We start from the raw sequence: 22,500 nt of genomic DNA, 5'->3' as shown, positions 1-22,500 counted from the left end.
AATTTTGATGGATTTCTTCTCTCCTGAGTATTTTCAGATCTTAATGATACAGTTTTACTGAAGTGAATTAGAACTTTTTACTGATATATTTTTACCATTAACATTTACTTACTAATTCCTTTATTTAATTTAATTCCTTGTTTAATTTGAGATTATTAATTTTATTAGGAGTGTTCAAGTTCAGATCTGTAGATGTTTAAACTGAAAGGCCACTGAACACATTAATAAACACATCATCTCAACATCTTCATCAAGCTGTTATAGACTGACACCATGCTGTACCTGCAGCTTCACTGGATTAAGGTTTGGTGAAGGCTGGATTTAGGATTAAGGCCAAAGTGAGGGCTCGGATTAGGGTCAGGGTGAGGGTTAATATTAGGTTAGAGATTAGGGCCAGGGTGAGAGTTAAGACTATGTTAGAGATTAGGGCCAGGGTGAGGGTTAAGATTAGGTTAGAGATTAGGGCCAGGGTGAGAGTTAATATTAGGTTAGAGATTAGGGCCAGGGTGAGAGTTAAGACTATGTTTAGAGATTAGGGCCAGGGTGAGGGTTAAGATTAGGTTAGAGATTAGGGCCAGGGTGAGAGTTAATATTAGGTTAGAGATTAGGGCCAGGGTGAGGGTTAAGATTAGGTTAGAGAGTAGGACCAGAGTGAGGGTTACGATTGGGTTAGAGATTAGGGCTAGGGTGGGGATTAGGTGTTGCTTAAAGTAAGTACCATATAATGAATGCTACACCTACTTAATGTGACTAATGTATCAACAGAACATCTACAAGATATTTACTTCAGTGTATTCAGATATTTCACTACTGCTACTTCACTGATATGCAGTTCATGTGTTTATGATTCTCTGTTAAGAGTTTATTAATCATCTATAAAGACCTCTCAAAATAGTGTTACCACAGCATCTATACAGCTTTGTGATTGGTCCCATCTTTGACTTCGGGGTCAAGACCCCGAGGTGGATCCAGTTAGACTCTTGGGAAGTTCTGCACTGCAGGAACACAGAACAGCAGTGTGAGTCGTGTTGTGTGGGGTTTGTAATGTAATGTTAGCACCAAGCTACAGTTCGTGGACATGAAGACTTTATAGCAGCTCCAAGTTAAACACAGATATTTTTGTCTTATCACAGATATTCTGCTTATATATTTTTACTGTCTGTTTCAGTTTTACAGAGACTTCTTCTGTAAAGATCTGAACTGAAGCTGTGTTCACATTAAAGCCTCATCACTCAAATCTGATTCTTTGCTCTAATCCGATCTCTCTGACGTGATGCTTCAGACTCGTTAGGTCAGTGACTCTAATCTGTCATTAATGTGATGAACCGTTGGCCTGAAATGACCCTCATGAGCTCCTCCCACTCAGTGACATCACGTGACTGAATCACTGCATCATCAACACAAATTAACGAGCAGAACGAGCTTCTCTGAGAAGATCATTAACTCTGATCAGCTCTCAGCTTCGTTATTAGAGCCAGACGGAGGAGAAATGGGTGAGATGAGCTGCTTTTCCACCGTTTACAGGCTTTAACGTCTGTCTGGTGCTGTTGCCTTGGTAACGCTGAATGATGGTGCAGAGCGATGGAAAAAAACACCTGAATTCCGATCAGAGCGTCAGATTAAAGTCACGTGGCCACAAATCGGATACGTATCCGATTTAGGACCACATATGAAAGTGACTCATGTCGGATTTGGAAAGATCAGATTTGTGTCCACACAGTCCTGAAAACTGAAAACAGAGCCTGAATGTCTTCATGTAACAGTTGAACTTCTATTACTGGAATAAATCTTTTAAATTAAGGAATTCTCTGTTTAACAAAACCAGTCAAACTACTTAGAACCAAAAACTCATTTTTAGGTTGAACAGACAAACTACTGTTTACAGTCTACTGACCTCTGAATATGATCTCCTACTAAAGCTGATGAGTCTGAGTTTGTTGAAGGACTTCTTCAGGGACTCCCTCTTTCTCAGGACTGAGAGAAACATCCATTTCATAATCTGTCCAGATCCTTATAATAAACTTTAGAATAAATGAGACTGGAGCTGAACTCTACAGCTAGTTCCAGACCTGTGGAGATCAGGAAATAAACCCCTAAAATCACAAAGCATTTCCAGTCTAATGAACAGAAGAACAAACTCCATCTAAAGTCCTGATTTCCACAGAGTGTGTTATTGTGTGTGTCCATCCTCCCCCTCAGCACCTGCAGTAGAGTCCAGCTGCAGCAGTGCAGGGGGTGCAGGGGGGTTTTTGTACACCTACTAAACACTGTGGGAACACGTAGCTACCACTGATACTGTGTACACTCTGACAGTAATAATCTCCTGCATCTTCAGTCTGGACATTACTGATGGTCAGAGTGAAGTCAGATCCAGATCCACTGCCACTGAAACGAGCTGGAATACCTGACTGTCTACTGGTAGCGTAGTAGATCAGGAGTTTAGGGGCTTCTTCAGGTTTCTGCTGATACCAGGCTAAGTAGTTACCACTAAGAACGCTAGTGCTGGTTCTACAGCTGATGGTAACTGAGTCTCCTGGAGAAACAGTTTTCACTGCAGGAGTCTGAGTCACAGTCACCTGACCACTGGATCCTGAATAAAGAAGTGAATGAAATATAAACTCATTTAAATGAATCTTTTTAAAAAATTAAATTTTATAAAAAAAAGAAATAACATTAACTACCAAAAATCTACAGAAAATTAAATCAATGTGCTACCTTGAGTCCAGAGGGTGAGCGTCCAGATGAAGATGGAGACCAAAGCCATGGTTGCTGTGGGTGAAGTTTGTGGGGCAGCAGCTCTCAGTCATGAAGTGTTAAACTCACAGGACTATAAACACTAGCAGAGCACTGAAGCATGGGCTGATCATGCAAAGTGGAGCCTCTATTAGAAGTGAAATATTCCCTTTAATGTCCAGCAGAGGGCGCTCTCTTATTGTGCAGTTCTAACTGTCTCTGCCTTTCATTTGAGGGTCTCTGCAGCTACGACTGCCACCCATTCTGTCTGGATCAGGGCTGGAGGACTTTCTGGAGAAGGAAACAATGAAAACAGTGAGAACCTTTTCATCTAAAACCTTTTGAAGAACTTTTATCTAGAACATTTTCTACCAATTTAAAACTGTATATTTAGTGTTTAGGAAGTTCAGTTTGTCTGCTGTGTAAATTCTAAAGGACCAAGCGAGTCCTCAGTTTAGATATTTCACTGCTTATAAAATAATCCTTGTTGGGAATAAAAGGCAGAACGTGTGCAGATCTACAGTGTGTAGTTTATTCCATTATTAGATGATTGTAGAACCCATTAATATTGTATTATAGGTCAGAAATAGTGCGTGTAGAGGCTGAAGAGAGTGGCGTGTTTAGAGCAGGAGGTTTTTGTACAGCCAGTAAACCAGTTTGTATCACTGTGGTGGACTTTTGGTGGAGGAACCAAACTGTCAGTTGGAAGTAAGTCCACTTTTCCTCCTTATTCAAAAGGAATCTTTTATTAAAATGATTATGGATCAACAGTACAGACGTACTTGATGTTCTTCTAAATCAGTTCTGATCCAAATTTGAATGTATTTCATTAGAACTTGGCTGAAGTGTGGCGAGCGTGGAGCTTTAGGCTTTACCACGAGCTCCTGTTTCTGAACTGGATTTCTTTTCTTTAAAACACTAATATTTCCTAAAGGTTTCCTGTGAAGTGTTCAGTAATGACATTTCTTTAAAAAGATCAGATGTAGAGCTGGATTGTAGTGTCAGTGTTGGGCTCCATTACAGCAGTTCTGTCTCCATCTGGAAGCCACAATGTGGAGGTTATTATGAGCAGCGTTTTCTGCTCTAAAGCTTTGAAGCCATAGTACATGGAGACTGCAGCTCCATTTATTTAGAGATTATTTATTGTTTTGGAGGAAATAAAATCATGTTCCATTTCAAATTTCCCATCACAGGATGTGCAGAATGTCCGAGTTTTACTGAGTGAAATTCAGTAATATTTTCTAATGAAAATGGAAATGAAGTGCAGCTATGAATGTGATTGGAAATATGAGTTTGTGTGTGAAACGGTTGAGTTTATGGTTGTAATTAGAGTTTGATTTTTAATGCATCACTGAACTCAGTTGTGCTCTGTTAGAAATAAGGGAAATGAAACTGTGTGTGTGTCCTAGGTGTGGCCCCGCCCACCCTCACGATCCTGCCCCCCTCCAGCGTGGAGCTGCAGCAGGGGAAGGCCACACTCGTGTGTTTGGCCAACAAGGGCTTCCCCTCAGACTGGCGGCTGAGCTGGAAGGTGGACGGGAGCAGCTGGACCTCGGGGGTTAGCCAGAGCCCCGGGCTTCTGCAGAAGAACGACGGCCTCTACAGCTGGAGCAGCACCCTGACCCTCCAGGAGGACCAGTGGCTAAAGAAGACAGTGACCTGTGAGGCCACCAAGGACTCCCAGCCTGCTGTCAGCCAAACCCTGAGGAGAGAGCAATGCACTGGGCAGTGAGCGTCCACGCGTGTGTTGGAGCTGCTAGAGCTCCTCTTGATCTTCAGTGAGCTCAAACATGGCTCTGCTTAATGCTCTGATCTTCATCTCATCACTTCACCATCACAATAAAGAGCTTCAGTATTAAGATCTACAGTCTTACATTGTTTATTGTGTTGTTCTCTTTCTTTATTTCTTTTATTGTTTCCATCATCAATAAACATGTAAACATTTCTTTGATCTGTAATTTACTGGAATCAAGTTTGTTTATTTCTCTTCTAAAAATAAAGCTTGTAGATTTGATTAACTGCAGTGTTTCCACTTTTGTGTCATGATTTTTTGAGGCTTTATTTTAAAAAGATTAATCATGAGACAAAATTATTTATTTCTCAAACAGTCATGAGAAATAAGATTATAGTCCAGAGGAGTATTTATTAGAAAATCAATGAATAATCCAATACATATTCATAAAAAAAACAATTATACAAATAAAAACGTAAACAAGTCGTTATCAGGATAACAGTTCAACTCTGTCCCAATAAAATCAAATCTTTATTTAGTTTTGTATAAATGTAATGTTTCTGATTCAGAGACTCTAAAGAACTCTTGACTCTATCAGCCACTTTCATTAACCTGAAAACTCTGATGCATCACACTGTTGTCCACCCAACCAGGCAGTATTTGTTTTAATGAAATTGTGTTTTTAATAGTAATCAGTTTCATTTTTATAGCACCTTCCCCACAAGTTTGGTTTAAGTATAAACATTATAAATGAAATTTAGTGAAAAGCAAATCACTGAGAAACAGGCAGGTTTTGATTTGTGTCTTAACCTTCCTCTAGTAGTAACTTTCTGTTACTCTTTCTTATGTTACCGGGTCGGTTTTGACCCGTGTCTTAAATCACCCTTCAGATACCCTAAAAACAATTATTTATCCTACAATTTGTTTCTTTCCTCTTAGTTACCTTGTTAGGCTTCCTCATCCATGAAATGATTGGTTTAAATATTTTTTGTTGAGAGAATATTTTTCTTTTGAGAGAATACCCGTCATCTTCAATATAAAAATATAGTCAAATGAACCTCAAGAGAATAATATAAATAAAAAAGGTTGCTATAGTACCTGACTATTACTAAAGGGCATTAGAACACATTTCCTAAATGTAAAAAAATATATAAATGTATATATTTTTATTATTAACTATATTATCATCTATGCTGTTACGGGTCAATTTTGACCCATATATAATTACTTCAACAAGAAGGCAAAAAAATAGAACTTTAATACAAATATTAAAAGAAAAGTACCAGTAATAAACAATAAATAATTAGTATTAAATAATAATAATATGTAGATTTTCAATGTCAAACAAACAACAGCCAATCAAGCAAATCAAACTCTCCAAAACCAAGTACTAGTTTTATAAATAATCTGTGTGCAAGAACATGCATGTGTACTTGTGCAATATTAGATGCATGTGTGGCAAAAAGTGACACTTGTTGTGTGTTCTTTGCAGAGATATTTTTGCAGGTGAAGCACAACGTGTTTGTCTTTCTGTCCTTATTGCTAGGGCAGACCTGACACCTCTTTCTTTTAGAATCAGATGGTCTCACTGGGGTTGTGGCTGTTGTGGTTGATGTTGAGGCAGGGCTGGTTGAGGAGGATGCTGGTGCTGATGCTCTTCGTGTTGCTGTGGGTGTGGATGGAGTGCTTGATGAGCTCTGCAGCTGTCTGACCAAGGCTGCAGCGGCTGGGTCTCGGGGCACCCGTTTCCTTTGCTCTATTTGTGCCTTAACAAGGGATCTTCCTAGCTCCTCAAGAAACATCCTTCGCTTGTTTTCTTTTGTTTGAGTTCCACCCTTGGTGAATTTGGTTCCACAACACAAATGCATTGTATGCAGAGACATCGAGGATGTTGTAAAATACAACCATTGGCCATCTCCTGGTCATTCGCTGGCAAGTGTAGGTGGCAGTTAGCTTGTCCAGGTTGTCCACTCCTCCTTTGTTTTTGTTGTAGTCCAGGATAATGATGGGCTTTTTGTCACTTCCTGATGACACAGCTGCATCTTTGTGAAGAGTGGACATCAGAATCACATTCCGGCATTTTTTTGGACAGTATGAAACCGCAGTGGTGGTGTCTGTAAAAACAAACTTTGAGGAAAGTAGAGCCCTGTCCTTCACCTGCAACATTTCAGGGGGCAGCTCAGGGTTATTCTTTTTTACAGTGCCCACCATGGTGAGTTTCCTTTTGAGAAGTTCTTGTCCAAGGTCATAGCTGGTAAAAAAAATTGTCACAAGTAATGTTGTGACCCTGCAGTCCAGAAGTCATATCGAGGACTACATGTTTTCCTTGTTTTTTTTTCAGGTATGCCACTTGCAGACTTGCCTGTGTAAATCTTTAAATTCCATGCATAGCTAGTTTTTGTATCACAGGCTGCCCTGACTTTTATTCCATATTTGCCTGGCTTACTGGGCATCCACAAAAAGGGAGAAAACGTTCATCAACTGTTACCTCTGGCCCTGGGTTGAACATTAGTGGAAGGAGCTGCACCCATTTCTCTCAAACAACCCTGATGGGAGAAAGTTTGTCAGATTTTGCTCTGGTGTCTCTGTTGTCAAATCTGAGGACTCTTGATATCATATGAAAATTTTGATGTGACATTGTTGCCCGGAATATATTCCTGCCTGTCGATGCATCCCAGAGACTATCAGTGGCCTCATTGCTGGATTTGTACACTCTAGCAAGGAGAAGAACACCAATGTAGGCATCCAGATCTTCCTCAAGAATGTCATTCCACATGTTGTCATGAACTTCTTTTCCTTCAAGGTTTGTCATAGCAATAATAACTTTTTTTAGTGACGATGGCATAAACAGATCAAAACATGTCTTGATGTCACTTGATGACACTCTTGTCACAGCAAACCTTGTGATCCCTGGGGTCATTCTGATACCATTTGCAGCATCTGCCCTGCCATGTATATCAGGAGGTACTGAGCTCCAACAGATACCACTTTTGGATTTGAATCTTTTGGTAGGAGTGGGAGCAGCTTCAGCACTGGTGACCTCCTCATCAGACTGATCAGATGTGTCTGTGTCTTCCGGGTGATACTCTACATCATCTTCTTCCTCAGAAATCTGCTCATCTGTATCAGATTGCTGCTGTGTGTCCTCTGATTCATTATCATCAAATATATGATCCAGAACTTGGCTTACATCAAATCTTCTTCTCATTGTTGCATGCTGTAAGCTGGAGATGTATACTCTGCAAAGCACCACCTCTGAACTGATTTGGCTGGACATGTCTGGGCATGTCTGTCCAGAAGCTCCTAACTGTGTTTGAAGGTAGAGCCCCAAGTGTTTGGAGCTCCAAGTGTTTGGAGGTAGAGCTGCCTGTGGGTTGTTGGTTTACAGTGTGTTTATGATTTAAGTTTTGGAATTTATTATTGTTTTCTAACCTTAAATTATACCTTGGTCAAAATTGACCCTAACAACAGAAAGGTCATAATTTTATCGAGAGAATTTTGTAATTTAATAAATTATATTCATATGTTTTTATTTTGTTTAAATTCTAGAGAGTTCAGTTTCTAGATTAAGTTCTAGACAAAGTAACAAAAAGCGGATGTAATAAACACATTTATGTACTATTTTTATGCATTTAAACTTACAAACGGGTCGCTCACGAGCCTAACACTAGAGGAAGGCCGAGACAAATGTGAGATCATGGAGACTTTGAGGAAGTGACTTGCAAAGTTCTAAAGTTACAATGAACCACTGTCTGAGGATGATCTGAACTGGGGTAAAGAAAGCAGTACCAGAAGACCTTAGTGTACGAGCTGGTGTGTAGAGATACTCATAAACACACTAATCAGCATTTCTGCATCACTGCTAATGAGCATGAGACGGACCCTGGAAATGTTAGAGGAGACTGAAGGTGGTTTAATCAGTAAGCTGATATGATAATCAAATTAAATTTGATAAATATGATAAAACACAATAAAATACGATATGATAAAACAAATTAAATATGTAACCTAGATCAGAAACAGGTTCTGAGGGTTTTACATGAACTCCGTCAATGTTAAAGCTCATATCAGAGTGAGTGCAAGTAAATATTTTGGGGGTATTTCGGAAATCAGTCTCATCAGAGTTAAGCATAAGGAAATTACAGCTCTTCCAACTTGTAATATCCCAACAGACAGTTAGAGAGGAAGAGGGCAAGATATTAGAGGAGTTGAAGCTGATTTATATCTGTTTCTCATTCAAATAACAAAGAAAACTGAGTCCATGCTGATTAATTATACGGCCCTGTGAAAGTGTGTAAATTATAAAGAGGAGAGGGCCAAGGACAGAACCCTGGGGAACCCCTTGAGCAACATAAGACACATTTTCTAGTAGTTTAGCAGCAAAAGGGAGATTCGAGTTTGGTCTGAAATGATTTAAACCAGTTGAATCTAAACCAGATTTCTTCATGACCGGCACAACTGCAGCAGGTTTTAGTTGGAACAGGACAATTCCAGACATTCAAGATTACTCAGGTGAGAAATAGGAGTAGAGATAACAGGTATGTTGTGGTCTCCCAGATAAACTCCTGAAAAGTTTATATGTAGAAGCAATTTTATTATGAAGAAACAGGAGAAGTTCCTCAGATCGCTCAGCAGAGGCAGAAACATTAGATGCAGGGGGTTAATGTGTTTGTTAACTGTGGTAAAGAGTGACAGAGGCCTGAAATGAACACTGCTGATTATAGAAGACATGTGGTGTGAAGGTTTCTTCTAAAGCTACTGAAGGTGGCAGCCTACTGCTCTCTTGACCTGGAGCTCAGGAGTGGAACAAGGACAGGAGTGAGAAGAGGGTAAAAGCCAGGTCTTCAAGGAGGCATGAGCTTCAGAAGCTTTAAAGAGAGAGTAACTGTAATTTGAGAGCATCTCTACTGGACAGCATTCATTAATAGAGTAAAGAGGAAAGGAAGATTGCATGGAGATAGAAAAGGGCAGAGGATCAACCGACTGAAGGTCATGATAGGATATTGTGGTTTCTGTCTTAGATTAAGTGGAAAAAACCTAAAACTGAATTCAAGCAAATGATCAGAGATTCCACACTTGGAACCAGGAACACTAACATCATTCAGACCAGAGGAAGAAACTAAATCAAGTATGTGATCATGAGAGTAATAAGATCTACATCCTGAGTTAAATTAAAACATTCAAACACGTTAAAGTGAGTAAATGTGAAGAAAAGCTAGATCTGCAGCATCTTCACCTGCTCTCTTCTCCAGGGTCTCCACCTCTATTGAAGAGAAGAATCGCATCTTCTGCAAATGTCTTTTCTCATGACTGCACTGAATGGAGTGTTTGGGGATGTATCTCCTCACAGTACTGAGTTCATAAAGGCACAACTCTTTTAGTGGTAACACTTTAAATCATTAGTCTGTGCTTTATAAATGAAATATTTGGTTTTAGTAAATGTGATTATTCAGTAATCAGCTCCACTCATATGTTATACAGTGGACTGTGCTGAAGGTTAAAGAACCAACACTGATTCAGATCATGATGACCAGCTGGTCTGAGGTCAGTGAGATTCTCCTGGATGAAGACATTCACAGGTTTTAATGAGATGTTTCAACTGTTTTTATGACACTTCATCTGATGGTAGTTAGATTAGGAGTTAGGAAAGTTCTAGTTGTTCCACTGTGGAAAGAGGAACCACTAAATGTTCTCCTGTGCTAGAACGCATTAGTGCTGCTGCATAGTTTCCAGTTCTTCTGAGTTCAGTTATTTACTGAGTTATTTACTGTGATGAATGGTGATGGTCAGTGTTGTTAGAGAGGGAGTTCAGCTGGAGATTCAGTGCAGTGCTGTGTGTTGATCTTGAGGGAGTTTGGCTGAATGAAGCTGAACATCTGGTGAAAGTGCTGCTCTATTCTGGGAGAAAGAGGACGACTCAGGCCTGTTCATGCAGATCTGAGTTCCACCACACTGCTCTCTCTCTCTCTCTCTCTCTCTCTCTCTCTCTCTCTCTCTGTCTCTCTCTCTCTCTCTCTCTGTCTGTCTGACTGTTTACTGGTTAAACTGCTTGTTTGTGTTCAGCTGGGTGGGCTGTGGGGGGCTGGTTTCACTTCTTCCTTTAGTGCTGCTGATGACCATCAGTGTGTCAGTCAAATAATAACCTGTTTTATTTCTACAGCACCTTTATTAAACTCAAAGCAGGTAACAGTGAAACAGAACGAGTGCAGAAACAAACAGAAAGAGCTCTAACATACAGGAGAAGAGCATCAGCTCCATCTGAATGAACATGTAAAGGGAGGTAAAGCACTGAGTGAACAGGGGGGTTTGAGTTGTGTGTTAAAGACAGAGATAGAGGGGAGTTCCAGAGGTTTGGAGCTGTTCCACTAAATTCTCTCCCACTGACTGAGGACAGTCTGATTCACTCTAATCAGACCAGCTCCAGAAGACCTAGAGATGTAGAGATGGAGGAGGTCAGTAAGGTATGAAGGTCAAGGCCATGCATGTCTGTGAAGGTCATGAGCAGCAGCCTGTATTGACCACACAAAGGGGCAGATAAGCAGTGCAGGTTATGGAGAGCAGGTGTGATGAGGGCAGAGTGCTTAGTGTGAGTGAGGACTCCAGCTGCTGAGTTCTGAACAGACTGGTATTTAGGGAGGAGTTTAACTGGGAGTCCACTAAGAAGGTTATTACAGTAATGAAGGTGGGACTGATAAAGATCTAATCTACATTTCTGCAGCACTGCTGATAATCATGGGGCGGAGTCTGGAGATATGAGGAAGGTGGTGGAAGACAGTCTGGATCAGTGAGATAATATGGGATTCAGAAGTGAGTGAGGAATCAAATATGACACCATGATTATGATCAGATTGTGAGGGTTTTATCTAAAGTCATCAATATCAACATACTTTCAGAGAGGGAGGTGATACAAGTATTATGGTAATAATTAGAACATCAGTTTTATTCATGTTGAATTTAAGTAAATTAGAGCTTAACCAAATCTTAACATCACAGATACAGGTAGTTAGAAAGGGAGGTATTCCATGAATATGACTATTATACTGCATATAAACTATGAAAACAGGGGGGCCCATAACAGAACCCTGGGGAACACCCGGAGTATCAGGAGCAGTGGGGGATTTGTGTTGCTGTATAGTGAAGAGCAGAGATGAATATTACCTAGTTATATTTCCTCAACTGTTCCATGTATTAAAATACAGGTGATTTGTTTTCTCCTGACTGTTTTCAAGTTATAATACTTTCATTTCCACTCAAGTAGAGTAATCTAATTTTTACTGAGTTCATACTTACGGGCGGCATGGTGGCGTGGTGGGTAGGGCTGTCGCCTCACAGCGAGGGGGGCCTGGGTTTGATTCCCCGGCCGGGTGACCGGGGTCCTCTATGTGTGGAGTTTGCATGTTCTCCCCGTGTCTGCTTGGGTTTCCTCTGGGTTTTCTGGTTTCCTCACACAGTCCAAAGACATGCAGTCAGACCAATTGGATATGCTACATTGCCCATAGGTGTGACTGTCTGTGTCTGTTTGTGTGCCCTGCGATGGACTGGCGACCTGTCCAGGGTGTATCCTGCCTTCCGCCCGATGCGATAGGCTCCAGCACCATCCCCCCCCGCGACCCTGACGGAGAAGCGGCTTGGAAAATGGATGGATGGATTCATATTTACTTCTTGATTTATGTGGTAAATTCCTTTTTATCTCATTGGTGATCTCTGTACTGCTTTGTGATCGGTCACATCTCTTTGAAGTCAGAGTCCATGGTGGGTCACTCTGTCTAACAGCACATTACCTGATATTGACCACTGTTTCCATCAGATCCAGTTAGACTCTTGGGAAGTTCTGCACTGTAGGAACACAGAACAACAGTGTAAGTCGTGTAGTGTGAAAGGTGTTGAGAGAGAAAGAGCAGCTTCAAATCAGACTCCAGTGAAAGTGTTGATACTTCAGTGAAATCATGACTAAAGTACTATGAAAAGTACAATTTTAGAGATTATTTTCTCCCAAAGATCCCAGAAAGATGTTACTAAATAAACTTCTTATGCATTTTGTGGTAAAATAAAATGCTAATGCTCCAAAATGAGAGGTGTGAGCAGCAGCAGACCAGCCCAATAATGATTAATGCAGAAACCCTCTACATCACTCTGTGAGAGGCTTTAGTTTATCTTATCAACAGCTCTGGCGATGCTAGTGCCCATAAGGGGTTTGTAATGTTATGTTAGCACCAAGCTAACAGTGGTGCATGTTAATATTATATGGAACATCTTCCTTAAACAGACCTTCCAAGCTTATAACAGACATTCTGTCTACATATTTTAACTGTGTTTCTGTTTTACAGGGACTTCTTCAGTAAAGATCTGACCTGAACCTGTATCTCTGTAATGTTATTGGAGGAGCCTGTTATCACTTCTGTTCAGTTTCAGTGACGTAGTTTCATGTTCCAGACCTACAGTGATGGTATTTTTATCATTCCTATAACTAACTTTGATTATTTGATTAAAAAAAGGAATTTGTAGTTTTAAATGAATTCTATATTTTGAATAAAATAAATATAAATAGTTCATTATTTTGCTATTTTGGAAAGGCTTTTGACGGCATTTGACCTACACAAGCAGAGAATAAATGAATTTATGTAACTGATGTTTACAGTGACAGATTATGTGTATAAAAATTAAAATCTTTTAAACCTGAATGTTTTTTAAAAGAATGCAGTTCTTTTAACTGGACCTTGGCTGACCAGCTGGACAGATAATAATTCCATTATGAATGAATCCGATTTACGTGTAACTGCTTAGTACTCACCCTGAAAAGATCATCTCCTACTAAAAACTGATGAGTCTGAGTTTGTTGAAGGACTTCTTCAGGGACTCCCTCTTTCTCAGGACTGAGAGAAACATCCATTTCATAATCTGTCCAGATCCTTATAATAAACTTTAGAATAAATGAGACTGGAGCTGAACTCTACAGCTAGTTCCAGACCTGTGGAGATCAGGAAATAAACCCCTAAAATCACAAAGCATTTCCAGTCTAATGAACAGAAGAACAAACTCCATCTAAAGTCCTGATTTCCACAGAGTGTGTTATTGTGTGTGTCCATCCTCCCCCTCAGCACCTGCAGTAGAGTCCAGCTGCAGCAGTGCAGTCTCTGTGCAGCTGGACTGAGGGGGGTTTTTGTACACCTACTAAACACTGTGGGAACAGGTGTGTGCTACTGATATAATGATAACTCTGACAGTAATAATCTCCTGCATCTTCAGTCTGGACATTACTGATGGTCAGAGTGAAGTCAGATCCAGATCCACTGCCACTGAAACGATCTGGAATACCTGACTGTCTACTGGTAGCGTAGTAGATCAGGAGTTTAGGAGCTTCTCCAGGTTTCTGCTGATACCAGTATAGATAGTTATTGTTATACACTGCACTGCTGGTTCTACAGCTGATGGTCACTGAGTCTCCTGGAGAAACAGTTTTCACTGCAGGAGTCTGAGTCACAGTCACCTGACCACTGGATCCTGAGAAAGTAAAAGAAAAAAAGGATGAAAATATTAAAAGAAATATTGCATGAAACGTAAAATACAACAAAATGTACATCAAACAGGACAGAAATTAATTTACACAAAGATAAATGAGTGAGTGACCTTGAGTCCAGAGGGTGAGCGTCCAGATGAAGATGGAGACCAAAGTCATGGTTGCTGTGGGTGAAGTTTGTGGGGCAGCAGCTCTCAGTCATGAAGTGTTAAACTCACAGGACTATAAACACTAGCAGAGCACTGAAGCATGGGCTGATCATGCAAAGTGGAGCCTCTATGGAAATGGACTCACCAAACACCTCCATAATAAACACGTCTGATTATTTAGATCTGATTAAAAAGTTTCAGCTCAGTTCTGTTCATTCAGTGCTAGACGTTCATTTCTAAAGCTCATCAATAGTTGATGAGTGTAGAAGAGCTCAGGGTGAACAGTGAGGAGTGATGGAGGTTTATGTACAATGACTTCACTGAAATGTAGCACTGTGGTTCTCTTTCAGTGGAGGAACCAAACTCACTGTGAAAAGAGACTTTTATTCTATTTAAACAGGAGATTCATTTAATCCCCTCATTATCAGCTGCAGATCATGATGACCAGCTGGTCTGAGGTCAGTGAGGTTCTCCTGGATGAAGACATTCACAGGTTTTAATGAGAGGTTTGAACTGTTTCTATGACACTTCATCTGATGGTAGTTAGATTAGGAGTTAGGAAAGTTCTAGTTGTTCCACTGTGGAAAGAGGAACCACTAAATGTTCTCCAGTGCTAGAACGCATTAGTGCTGCTGCATAGTTTCCGGTTCTTTTGAGTTCAGTCTGAGTTCTTCACTGTGATGAATGGTGATGGTCAGTGTTGTTAGAGAGGGAGTTCAGCTGGAGATTCAGTGCAGTGCTGTGTGTTGATCTTGAGGGAGTTTGGCTGAATGAAGCTGAACATCTGGTGAAAGTGCTGCTCTATTCTGGGAGAAAGAGGACGACTCAGGCCTGTTCATGCAGATCTGAGTTCCACCCCACTGCTCTCTCTCTCTCTCTCTCTCTCTCTCTCTCTCTCTCTCTCTCTCTCTCTGTCTCTCTCTCTCTCTCTCTGTTTCTCTTTCTCTCTCTCTCTCTCTCTCTCTCTCTGTCTCTCTCTCTCTCTCTCTCTCTCTCTCTCTGTTTCTCTTTCTCTCTTTCTCTCTCTCTCTCTGTCTCTCTCTCTCTCTCTCTCTCTCTGTCTCTCTGTCTCTCTCTCTCTCTCTCTCTCTCTCTCTCCCTCTCTCTCTCTCTCTCTCTCTCTCTCTCTCTCTCTGTCTGACTGTTTACTGCTTAAAACTGCTTGTTTGAGTTCAGCTGGGTGGGCTGTGGGGGGGCTGGTTTCACTTCTTCCTTTTGGTGCTTCTTTATTGTTTACTTATTAAAAATTTAAATACTTTAAAATATGTCCTTATTTAACAAGATCAAGCTTTGATAGGACTTGATTTTTAGGTTATAGACTTTAGAGACTATCTGGGTACTTTGAATTGCATTGATCTCCACTGTAATGAAAAGGAGTCTGCTAAATAAAAATTAAATGTAATATGGAACATATTATTATTATTATTATTATTATTATTATTATTATTATTATACCTATTAAGGTGGGATGATACTATAACGTCAGACACAATCTGTGGGAGATTTTTGTCTCTTCACTACTTTGAAGTAGAACTAATAATATCCATGAGTTTGTAGATATTTGAAGGCAATCTTTAGAAAAGATGTGCTGTGTTTTGTGAGATGTTCCATCTCCTGCTGAAGATCCTGTTCCACAGTCAGGAGAACCCCCCAAAGAGAGAACAGTGCTCACTACTGTAGTGTTTTGGAGTTGATGAGTTCAGCTGAGTGCAGCTTTAGCAGCTGTTCTCAGATCAGTGAGAGTTTCTGAGTCAGAGCAGTTCCTCTACAGCTGAGGGAGGTTTTTGCCTGATGCTCTGACTGGCTCTGCAGCTGATAGTAACAGAGTCTCCTGGTGAAACAGTCTGAGATCCTGGAGTCTGAGTCATAATTATGTCTCCAAATGACCCTAAAGAAAAAAAAATACAGAGAAAAACAAGTCAGAACATTTCAGAACATCTTCTTTTAATTTTAATTCAGTTATGACCAAAAACAAAAGTGAGTTAATGCAGCTCCTCAGAACTGAAATACAACCCCTGATATTTTTACCTTGAGTCCAGAGGGTGAGGGTCCAGATGAAGATGGAGACCAAAGTCATGGTTGCTGTGGGTGAAGTTTGTGGGGCAGCAGCTCTCAGTCATGAAGTGTTAAACTCACAGGACTATAAACACTAGCAGAGCACTGAAGCATGGGCTGATCATGCAAAGTGGAGCCTCTATTAGAAGTGAAATATTCCCTTTAATGTCCAGCAGAGGGCGCTCTCTTATTGTGCAGTTCTAACTGTCTCTGACTTTCATTTGAGGGTCTCTGCAGCTACGACTGCCACCCAGTCTGTCTGGATCAGGGCTGGAGTACTAGGTGTGGCCCCGCCCACCCTCATAGTCCTGCCCCCCTCCAGCGTGGAGCTGCAGCAGGGGAAGGCCACACTCGTGTGTTTGGCCAACAAGGGCTTCCCCTCAGACTGGAGGCTGAGCTGGAAGGTGGACGGGAGCAGCTGGAGCTCGGGTGTTAGCCAGAGCCCCGGGCTTCTGCAGAAGGACGACGGCCTCTACAGCTGGAGCAGCACCCTGACCCTCCAGGAGGACCAGTGGCTAAAGAAGACAGTGACCTGTGAGGCCACCAAGGACTCCCAGGCTCCTGTCAGCCAAACCCTGAGGAGAGAGCAATGCACTGGGCAGTGAGCGTCCACGCCTGTGTTGGAGCTGCTAGAGCTCCTCTTGATCTTCAGTGAGCTCAAACATGGCTCTGCTTAATGCTCTGATCTTCATCTCATCACTTCCTCATCAAAATAAAGATCTTCAGTATTAATATCTACAGTCTTTCACTGTTTATTTTGTTCTTTATACTCAACCAGCAACAATAAACATGTAAACATTTCTTTGATGTTTAATTCACTGGAAATAAATAAATCTGCTCATTTCTCTTGTAACAAATAAAGCATTTAGATCAGAAACACTTCAGTGTCATGTCTCCAATTTTTAGGATTTACTGTAATAAAATGCTTTAATTGACAATGATGTGTTTTTTCTGTAACTAGAAATGTCTCTAAATAGAGCCTTTATAGGAATTCATCAGTTTTAAAACAAATAAATAAACTAAAAGAACAAAATAAATAAATAAATAAATAAATATCTAAGTATTTTGGTAATATATCAGTGAATGATGGAGTTCCATGTCTAGTGATGAAACTCCAATCAAAATATCTTAAATAATTATTAACATTTATATAATTTAATGAATCTTCCAGCAGCTTTCATTAATCTGAGCGGACTGATACGTTACACTGACTCACACGATCAGATGTTTATTAATCTATTTATTCATTCAGAATGTGTTTATTATTGTCACTCATTCATTAAAGTGAGCTGCTGTGTCCTGAGGGTTCATTTAATTCTGCACAATAAAATTAACACAGTAAACTGATGAAAATAAAGCAGCTCACAGTTCATAACGGCACTGGTCTTTTAATGTTAACACTACATCACTGATTACTCCATTTTTAATTATTTAAATATTCATTAAACTATGAATTTTTTAATTTTTACTAATCAATGAATCATTTAGCAGTTAGTGACTGTGCTCACTGATAACTGATAGTTCAGTTTGTTCTTAGTTCATAGCTCATCTGTTAATAACTGGTGCTTATTAAACTGTAATAAACTGATGAGTGTGTTGACTCACATAAAGAAGTCACTCGTTCATACACAGTCAGAAAGAAAAGGTACGACACTGGGACTGGGGCAGTACCCCTCTTGTCACTGTGGTGGTACCCTCAGGGGTACATCTCAGTACCTTTAGCCAGGGAACATAACGGAACCATAATCCACTGAAATTGTTGGACTGACTGATTCACCCCACTGCTCTCTCTCTCTCTCTCTCTCTGTCTCTGTCTCTCTCTCTCTCTCTCTCTCTCAGTCTCTCTCTGTGTCTCTCTCTCTCAGACTCCTCTCTCTCACTCTGTCTCTCTCTCTCTCTATCTCTCTCTCTCCTTCTCTCTCTCTCTCTCTCTCTGTCTCTCGCTCTCTGTCTCTCTCTCTCTCTCTGTCTCTCTCTCTCTCCCTCTCTCTCTCTCTCTCTCTCTGTCTCTCTCTCTCTCTCTCTCTCTCTCTCTGTCTCTCGCTCTCTGTCTCTCTCTCTCTCTCTCTGTCTCTCTCTCTCTCTCTCTCTCTCTCTGTCTCTCGCTCTCTGTCTCTCTCTCTCTCTCTCTCTCTCTCTCTCTCTCTCTCTCTGTCTCTCTCTCTCTCTCTCTCTCTCTCTCTCTCTCTGTCTCTCGCTCTGTCTCTCTCTCTCTCTCTCTCTCTCTCTCTGTCTCTCTCTCTCTCTCTGTCTCTCTCTCTCTCTCTCTGTCTCTCTCTGTCTCTCTCTCTCTCTCTCTCTCTCTCTCTCTCTCTGTCTCTCTCTCTCTCTCTCTCTCTGTCTGACTGTTTACTGCTTAAAACTGCTTGTTTGTGTTCAGCTGGGTGGGCTGTGGGGGGCTGGTTTCACTTCTTCCTTTAGTGCTGCTGATGACCATCAGTGTGTCAGTCAAATAATAACCTGTTTTATTTCTACAGCACCTTTATTAAACTCAAAGCAGGTAACAGTGAAACAGAACGAGTGCAGAAACAAACAGAAAGAGCTCTAACATACAGGAGAAGAGCATCAGCTCCATCTGAATGAACATGTAAAGGGAGGTAAAGCACTGAGTGAACAGGGGGGTTTGAGTTGTGTGTTAAAGACAGAGATAGAGGGGAGTTCCAGAGGTTTGGAGCTGTTCCACTAAATCAAATATGACGCCATGATTATGATCAGATTGTGAGAGTTTTATCTAAAATCATCACTATGTATGTTGATACTTTCAGAGAGGGAGGTGATACAAGTATTAGGGTAATAATTAGAACATCAGTTTTATTTGTGTTGAATTTAAGTAAATTAGAGCTTAACCAAATCTTAACATCACAGATGCAGGTAGTTAGAAAGGGAGTTAATATAGATTTGGATATCAGAAATGTAACAATGAACACATAATCCATGAATATGACTGTTGGACAGCATATAAACTATAAAGACAGGGGGGCCCATTACAGAACCCTGGGGAACACCCGGAGCATCAGGAGCAGTGGGGGATTTGTGTTGCTGTATAGTGAAGAGCAGAGATGAATATTAACTAGTTATATTTCCTCAACAGTTCCATGTATTAAAATACAGGTGATTTGTTTTCTCCTGACTGTTTTCAAGTTATAATACTTTAATTTCCACTCAAGTAGAGTAATCTAATTTTTACTGAGTTATTCATATTTACTTCATGATTTATGTGTTAAATTCCATTTTATCTCATTGGTGATATCTGTACTGCTTTGTGATCAGTCGCATCTCTTTGAAATCAGAGTCCATGGTGGGTCACTCTGTCTAACAGCTCATCACCTGCTACTGACCACTGTTTCCATCAGGTCCAGTTAGACTCTTGGGAAGTTCTGCACTGTGGGAACACAGAACAACAGTGTAAGTCATGTAGTGTGAAAGGTGTTGAGAGAGAAAGAGCAGCTTCAAATCAGACTCCAGTAAAAGTGTTGATACTTCAGGGAAATAATGACTAAAGTACTATGAAAAGTACAATTTTAGAGATTATTTTCTCCAAAAGATCCCAGAAAGGTGTTACTAAATAAACTTCTTATGCATTTTGTGGTAAAATAAAATGCTAATGCTCCAAAATGAGAGGTGTGAGCAGCAGCAGACCAGCCCAATAATGATTAATGCAGAAACCCTCTACATCACTCTGTGAGAGGCTTTAGTTTATCTTATCAACAGCTCTGGCGATGCTAGTGCCCATAAGGGGTTTGTAATGTTATGTTAGCACCAAGCTAACAGTGGTGCATGTTAATATTATATGGAACATCTTCCTTAAACAGACCTTCCAAGCTTATAACAGACATTCTGTCTACATATTTTAACTGTGTTTCTGTTTTACAGGGACTTCTTCAGTAAAGATCTGACCTGAACCTGTATCTCTGTAATGTTATTGGAGGAGCCTGTTATCACTTCTGTTCAGTTTCAGTGACGTAGTTTCATGTTCCAGACCTACAGTGATGGTATTTTTATCATTCCTATAACTAACTTTGATTATTTGATTAAAAAAGGAATTTGTAGTTTTAAATGAATTCTATATTTTGAATAAAATAAATATAAATTGTTCATTATCTTGCTATTTTGGAAAGGCTTTTGACGGCATTTGACGTACACAAGCAGAGAATAAATGAATTAATGTAACTGATGTTTACAGTGACAGTTTATGTGTATAAAAATTAAAATCTTTTAAACCTGAATGTTTTTTAAAAGAATGCAGTCTTTTTTAACTGGACCTTGGCTGACCAGCTGGACAGATAATAATTCCATTATGAATTCATCCGATTTACATGTAACTGCTTAGTACTCACCCTGTAAAGATCATCTCCTAATAAAAGCTGATGAGTCTGAGTTTGTTGAAGGACTTCTTCAGGGACTCCCTCTTTCTCAGGACTGAGAGAAACATCCATTTCATAATCTGTCCAGATCCTTATAATAAACTTTAGAATAAATGAGACTGGAGCTGAACTCTAGAGCTAGTTCCAGACCTGTGGAGATCAGGAAATAAACCCCTAAAATCACAAAGCATTTCCAGTCTAATGAACAGAAGAACAAACTCCATCTAAAGTCCTGATTTCCACAGAGTGTGTTATTGTGTGTGTCCATCCTCCCCCTCAGCACCTGTAGTAGAGTCCAGCTGCAGCAGTGCAGTCTCTGTGCAGCTGGACTGAGGGGGGTTTTTGTACACCTACTAAACACTGTGGGTACACCCAGCTACCACTGATCTCATGTTCACTCTGACAGTAATAATCTCCTGCATCTTCAGTCTGGACATTACTGATGGTCAGAGTGAAGTCAGATCCAGATCCACTGCCACTGAAACGAGCTGGAACACCATCATCAAGTGTGTCTGCTGAATAGATCAGAAGTTTAGGAGCTTCTCCAGGTTTCTGCTGATACCAGGATAAAGCAACATCAGCATACACGGCAGGGCTGGTTCTACAGCTGATGGTAACTGAGTCTCCTGGAGAAACAGTTTTCACTGCAGGAGTCTGAGTCACAGTTATCTGACCACTGGATCCTGAAAAAGTAAAAGAAAAAAAAAGGATGAAAACATCGAAAGAAATATTGTATGAAACGTAAAATACAACAAAATGTACATCAAACAGGACAGAAATTAATTTACACAAAGATAAATGAGTGAGTGACCTTGAGTCCAGAGGGTGAGCGTCCAGATGAAGATGGAGACCAAAGTCATGGTTGCTGTGGGTGAAGTTTGTGGGGCAGCAGCTCTCAGTCATGAAGTGTTAAACTCACAGGACTATAAACACTAGCAGAGCACTGAAGCATGGGCTGATCATGCAAAGTGGAGCCTCTATGGAAATGGACTCACCAAACACCTCCATAATAAACACGTCTGATTATTTAGATCTGATTAAAAAGTATCAGCTCAGTTCTGTTCATTCAGTGCTAGACGTTCATTTCTAAAGCTCATCAATAGTTGATGAGTGTAGAAGAGCTCAGGGTGAACAGTGAGGAGTGATGGAGGTTTATGTACAATGACTTCACTGAAATGTAGCACTGTGGTTCTCTTTCAGTGGAGGAACCAAACTCACTGTGAAAAGAGACTTTTATTCTATTTAAACAGGAGATTCATTTAATCCCCTCATTATCAGCTGCAGATCATGATGACCAGCTGGTCTGAGGTCAGTGAGGTTCTCCTGGATGAAGACATTCACAGGTTTTAATGAGAGGTTTGAACTGTTTCTATGACACTTCATCTGATGGTAGTTAGATTAGGAGTTAGGAAAGTTCTAGTTGTTCCACTGTGGAAAGAGGAACCAGTGAATGTTCTCCAGTGCTAGAACACATTAGTGCTGCTGCATAGTTTCCAGTTCTTTTGAGTTCAGTCTGAGTTCTTTACTGTGATGAATGGTGATGGTCAGTGTTGTTAGAGAGGGAGTTCAGCTGGAGATTCAGTGCAGTGCTGTGTGTTGATCTTGAGGGAGTTTGGCTGAATGAAGCTGAACATCTGGTGAAAGTGCTGCTCTATTCTGGGAGAAAGAGGACGACTCAGGCCTGTTCATGCAGATCTGAGTTCCACCCCACTGCTCTCTCTCTCTCTCTCTCTCTCTCTCTCTCTCTCTCTCTCTCTCTCTCTCTCTCTCTCTCTCTCTCTCTCTCTCTCTCTCTCTCTCTCTCTCTCTGTCTGACTGTTTACTGCTTAAAACTGCTTGTTTGTGTTCAGCTGGGTGGGCTGTGGGGGGGCTGGTTTCACTTCTTCCTTTAGTGCTGCTTCGAAGTCGTAGTGTCTCGTCCCTCATTAAACTCATCAGGTAATTCTAAAG

At 40.6% G+C, this 22,500-nt stretch overlaps 3 gene segments (V, D, J or C); 2 read left to right on the top strand and 1 right to left on the bottom strand.

Annotated features, from left to right (window-relative positions):
• The window catches only part of LOC108416665, a 137,024-nt gene that overhangs the window by 47,030 nt on the left and 67,494 nt on the right, over positions 1-22,500 (bottom strand).
• The window catches only part of LOC108416138, a 143,147-nt gene that overhangs the window by 71,679 nt on the left and 48,968 nt on the right, over positions 1-22,500 (top strand).
• LOC108417185 overlaps positions 1-22,500 on the top strand; it is a 107,605-nt gene that overhangs the window by 68,816 nt on the left and 16,289 nt on the right. The window contains 1 exon segment of the V gene segment in view: positions 3,404-3,441. Within this exon segment, the coding sequence occupies positions 3,404-3,441 (38 nt within the window).

Source organism: Pygocentrus nattereri, chromosome 11 (genome assembly GCF_015220715.1).
Source record: "Pygocentrus nattereri isolate fPygNat1 chromosome 11, fPygNat1.pri, whole genome shotgun sequence".
NCBI classification, from domain to species: domain Eukaryota; kingdom Metazoa; phylum Chordata; class Actinopteri; order Characiformes; family Serrasalmidae; genus Pygocentrus; species Pygocentrus nattereri.
The sequence above is the reverse complement of the archived record's forward strand: the minus strand, read 5'-3'. Positions and strand labels throughout refer to the sequence as shown.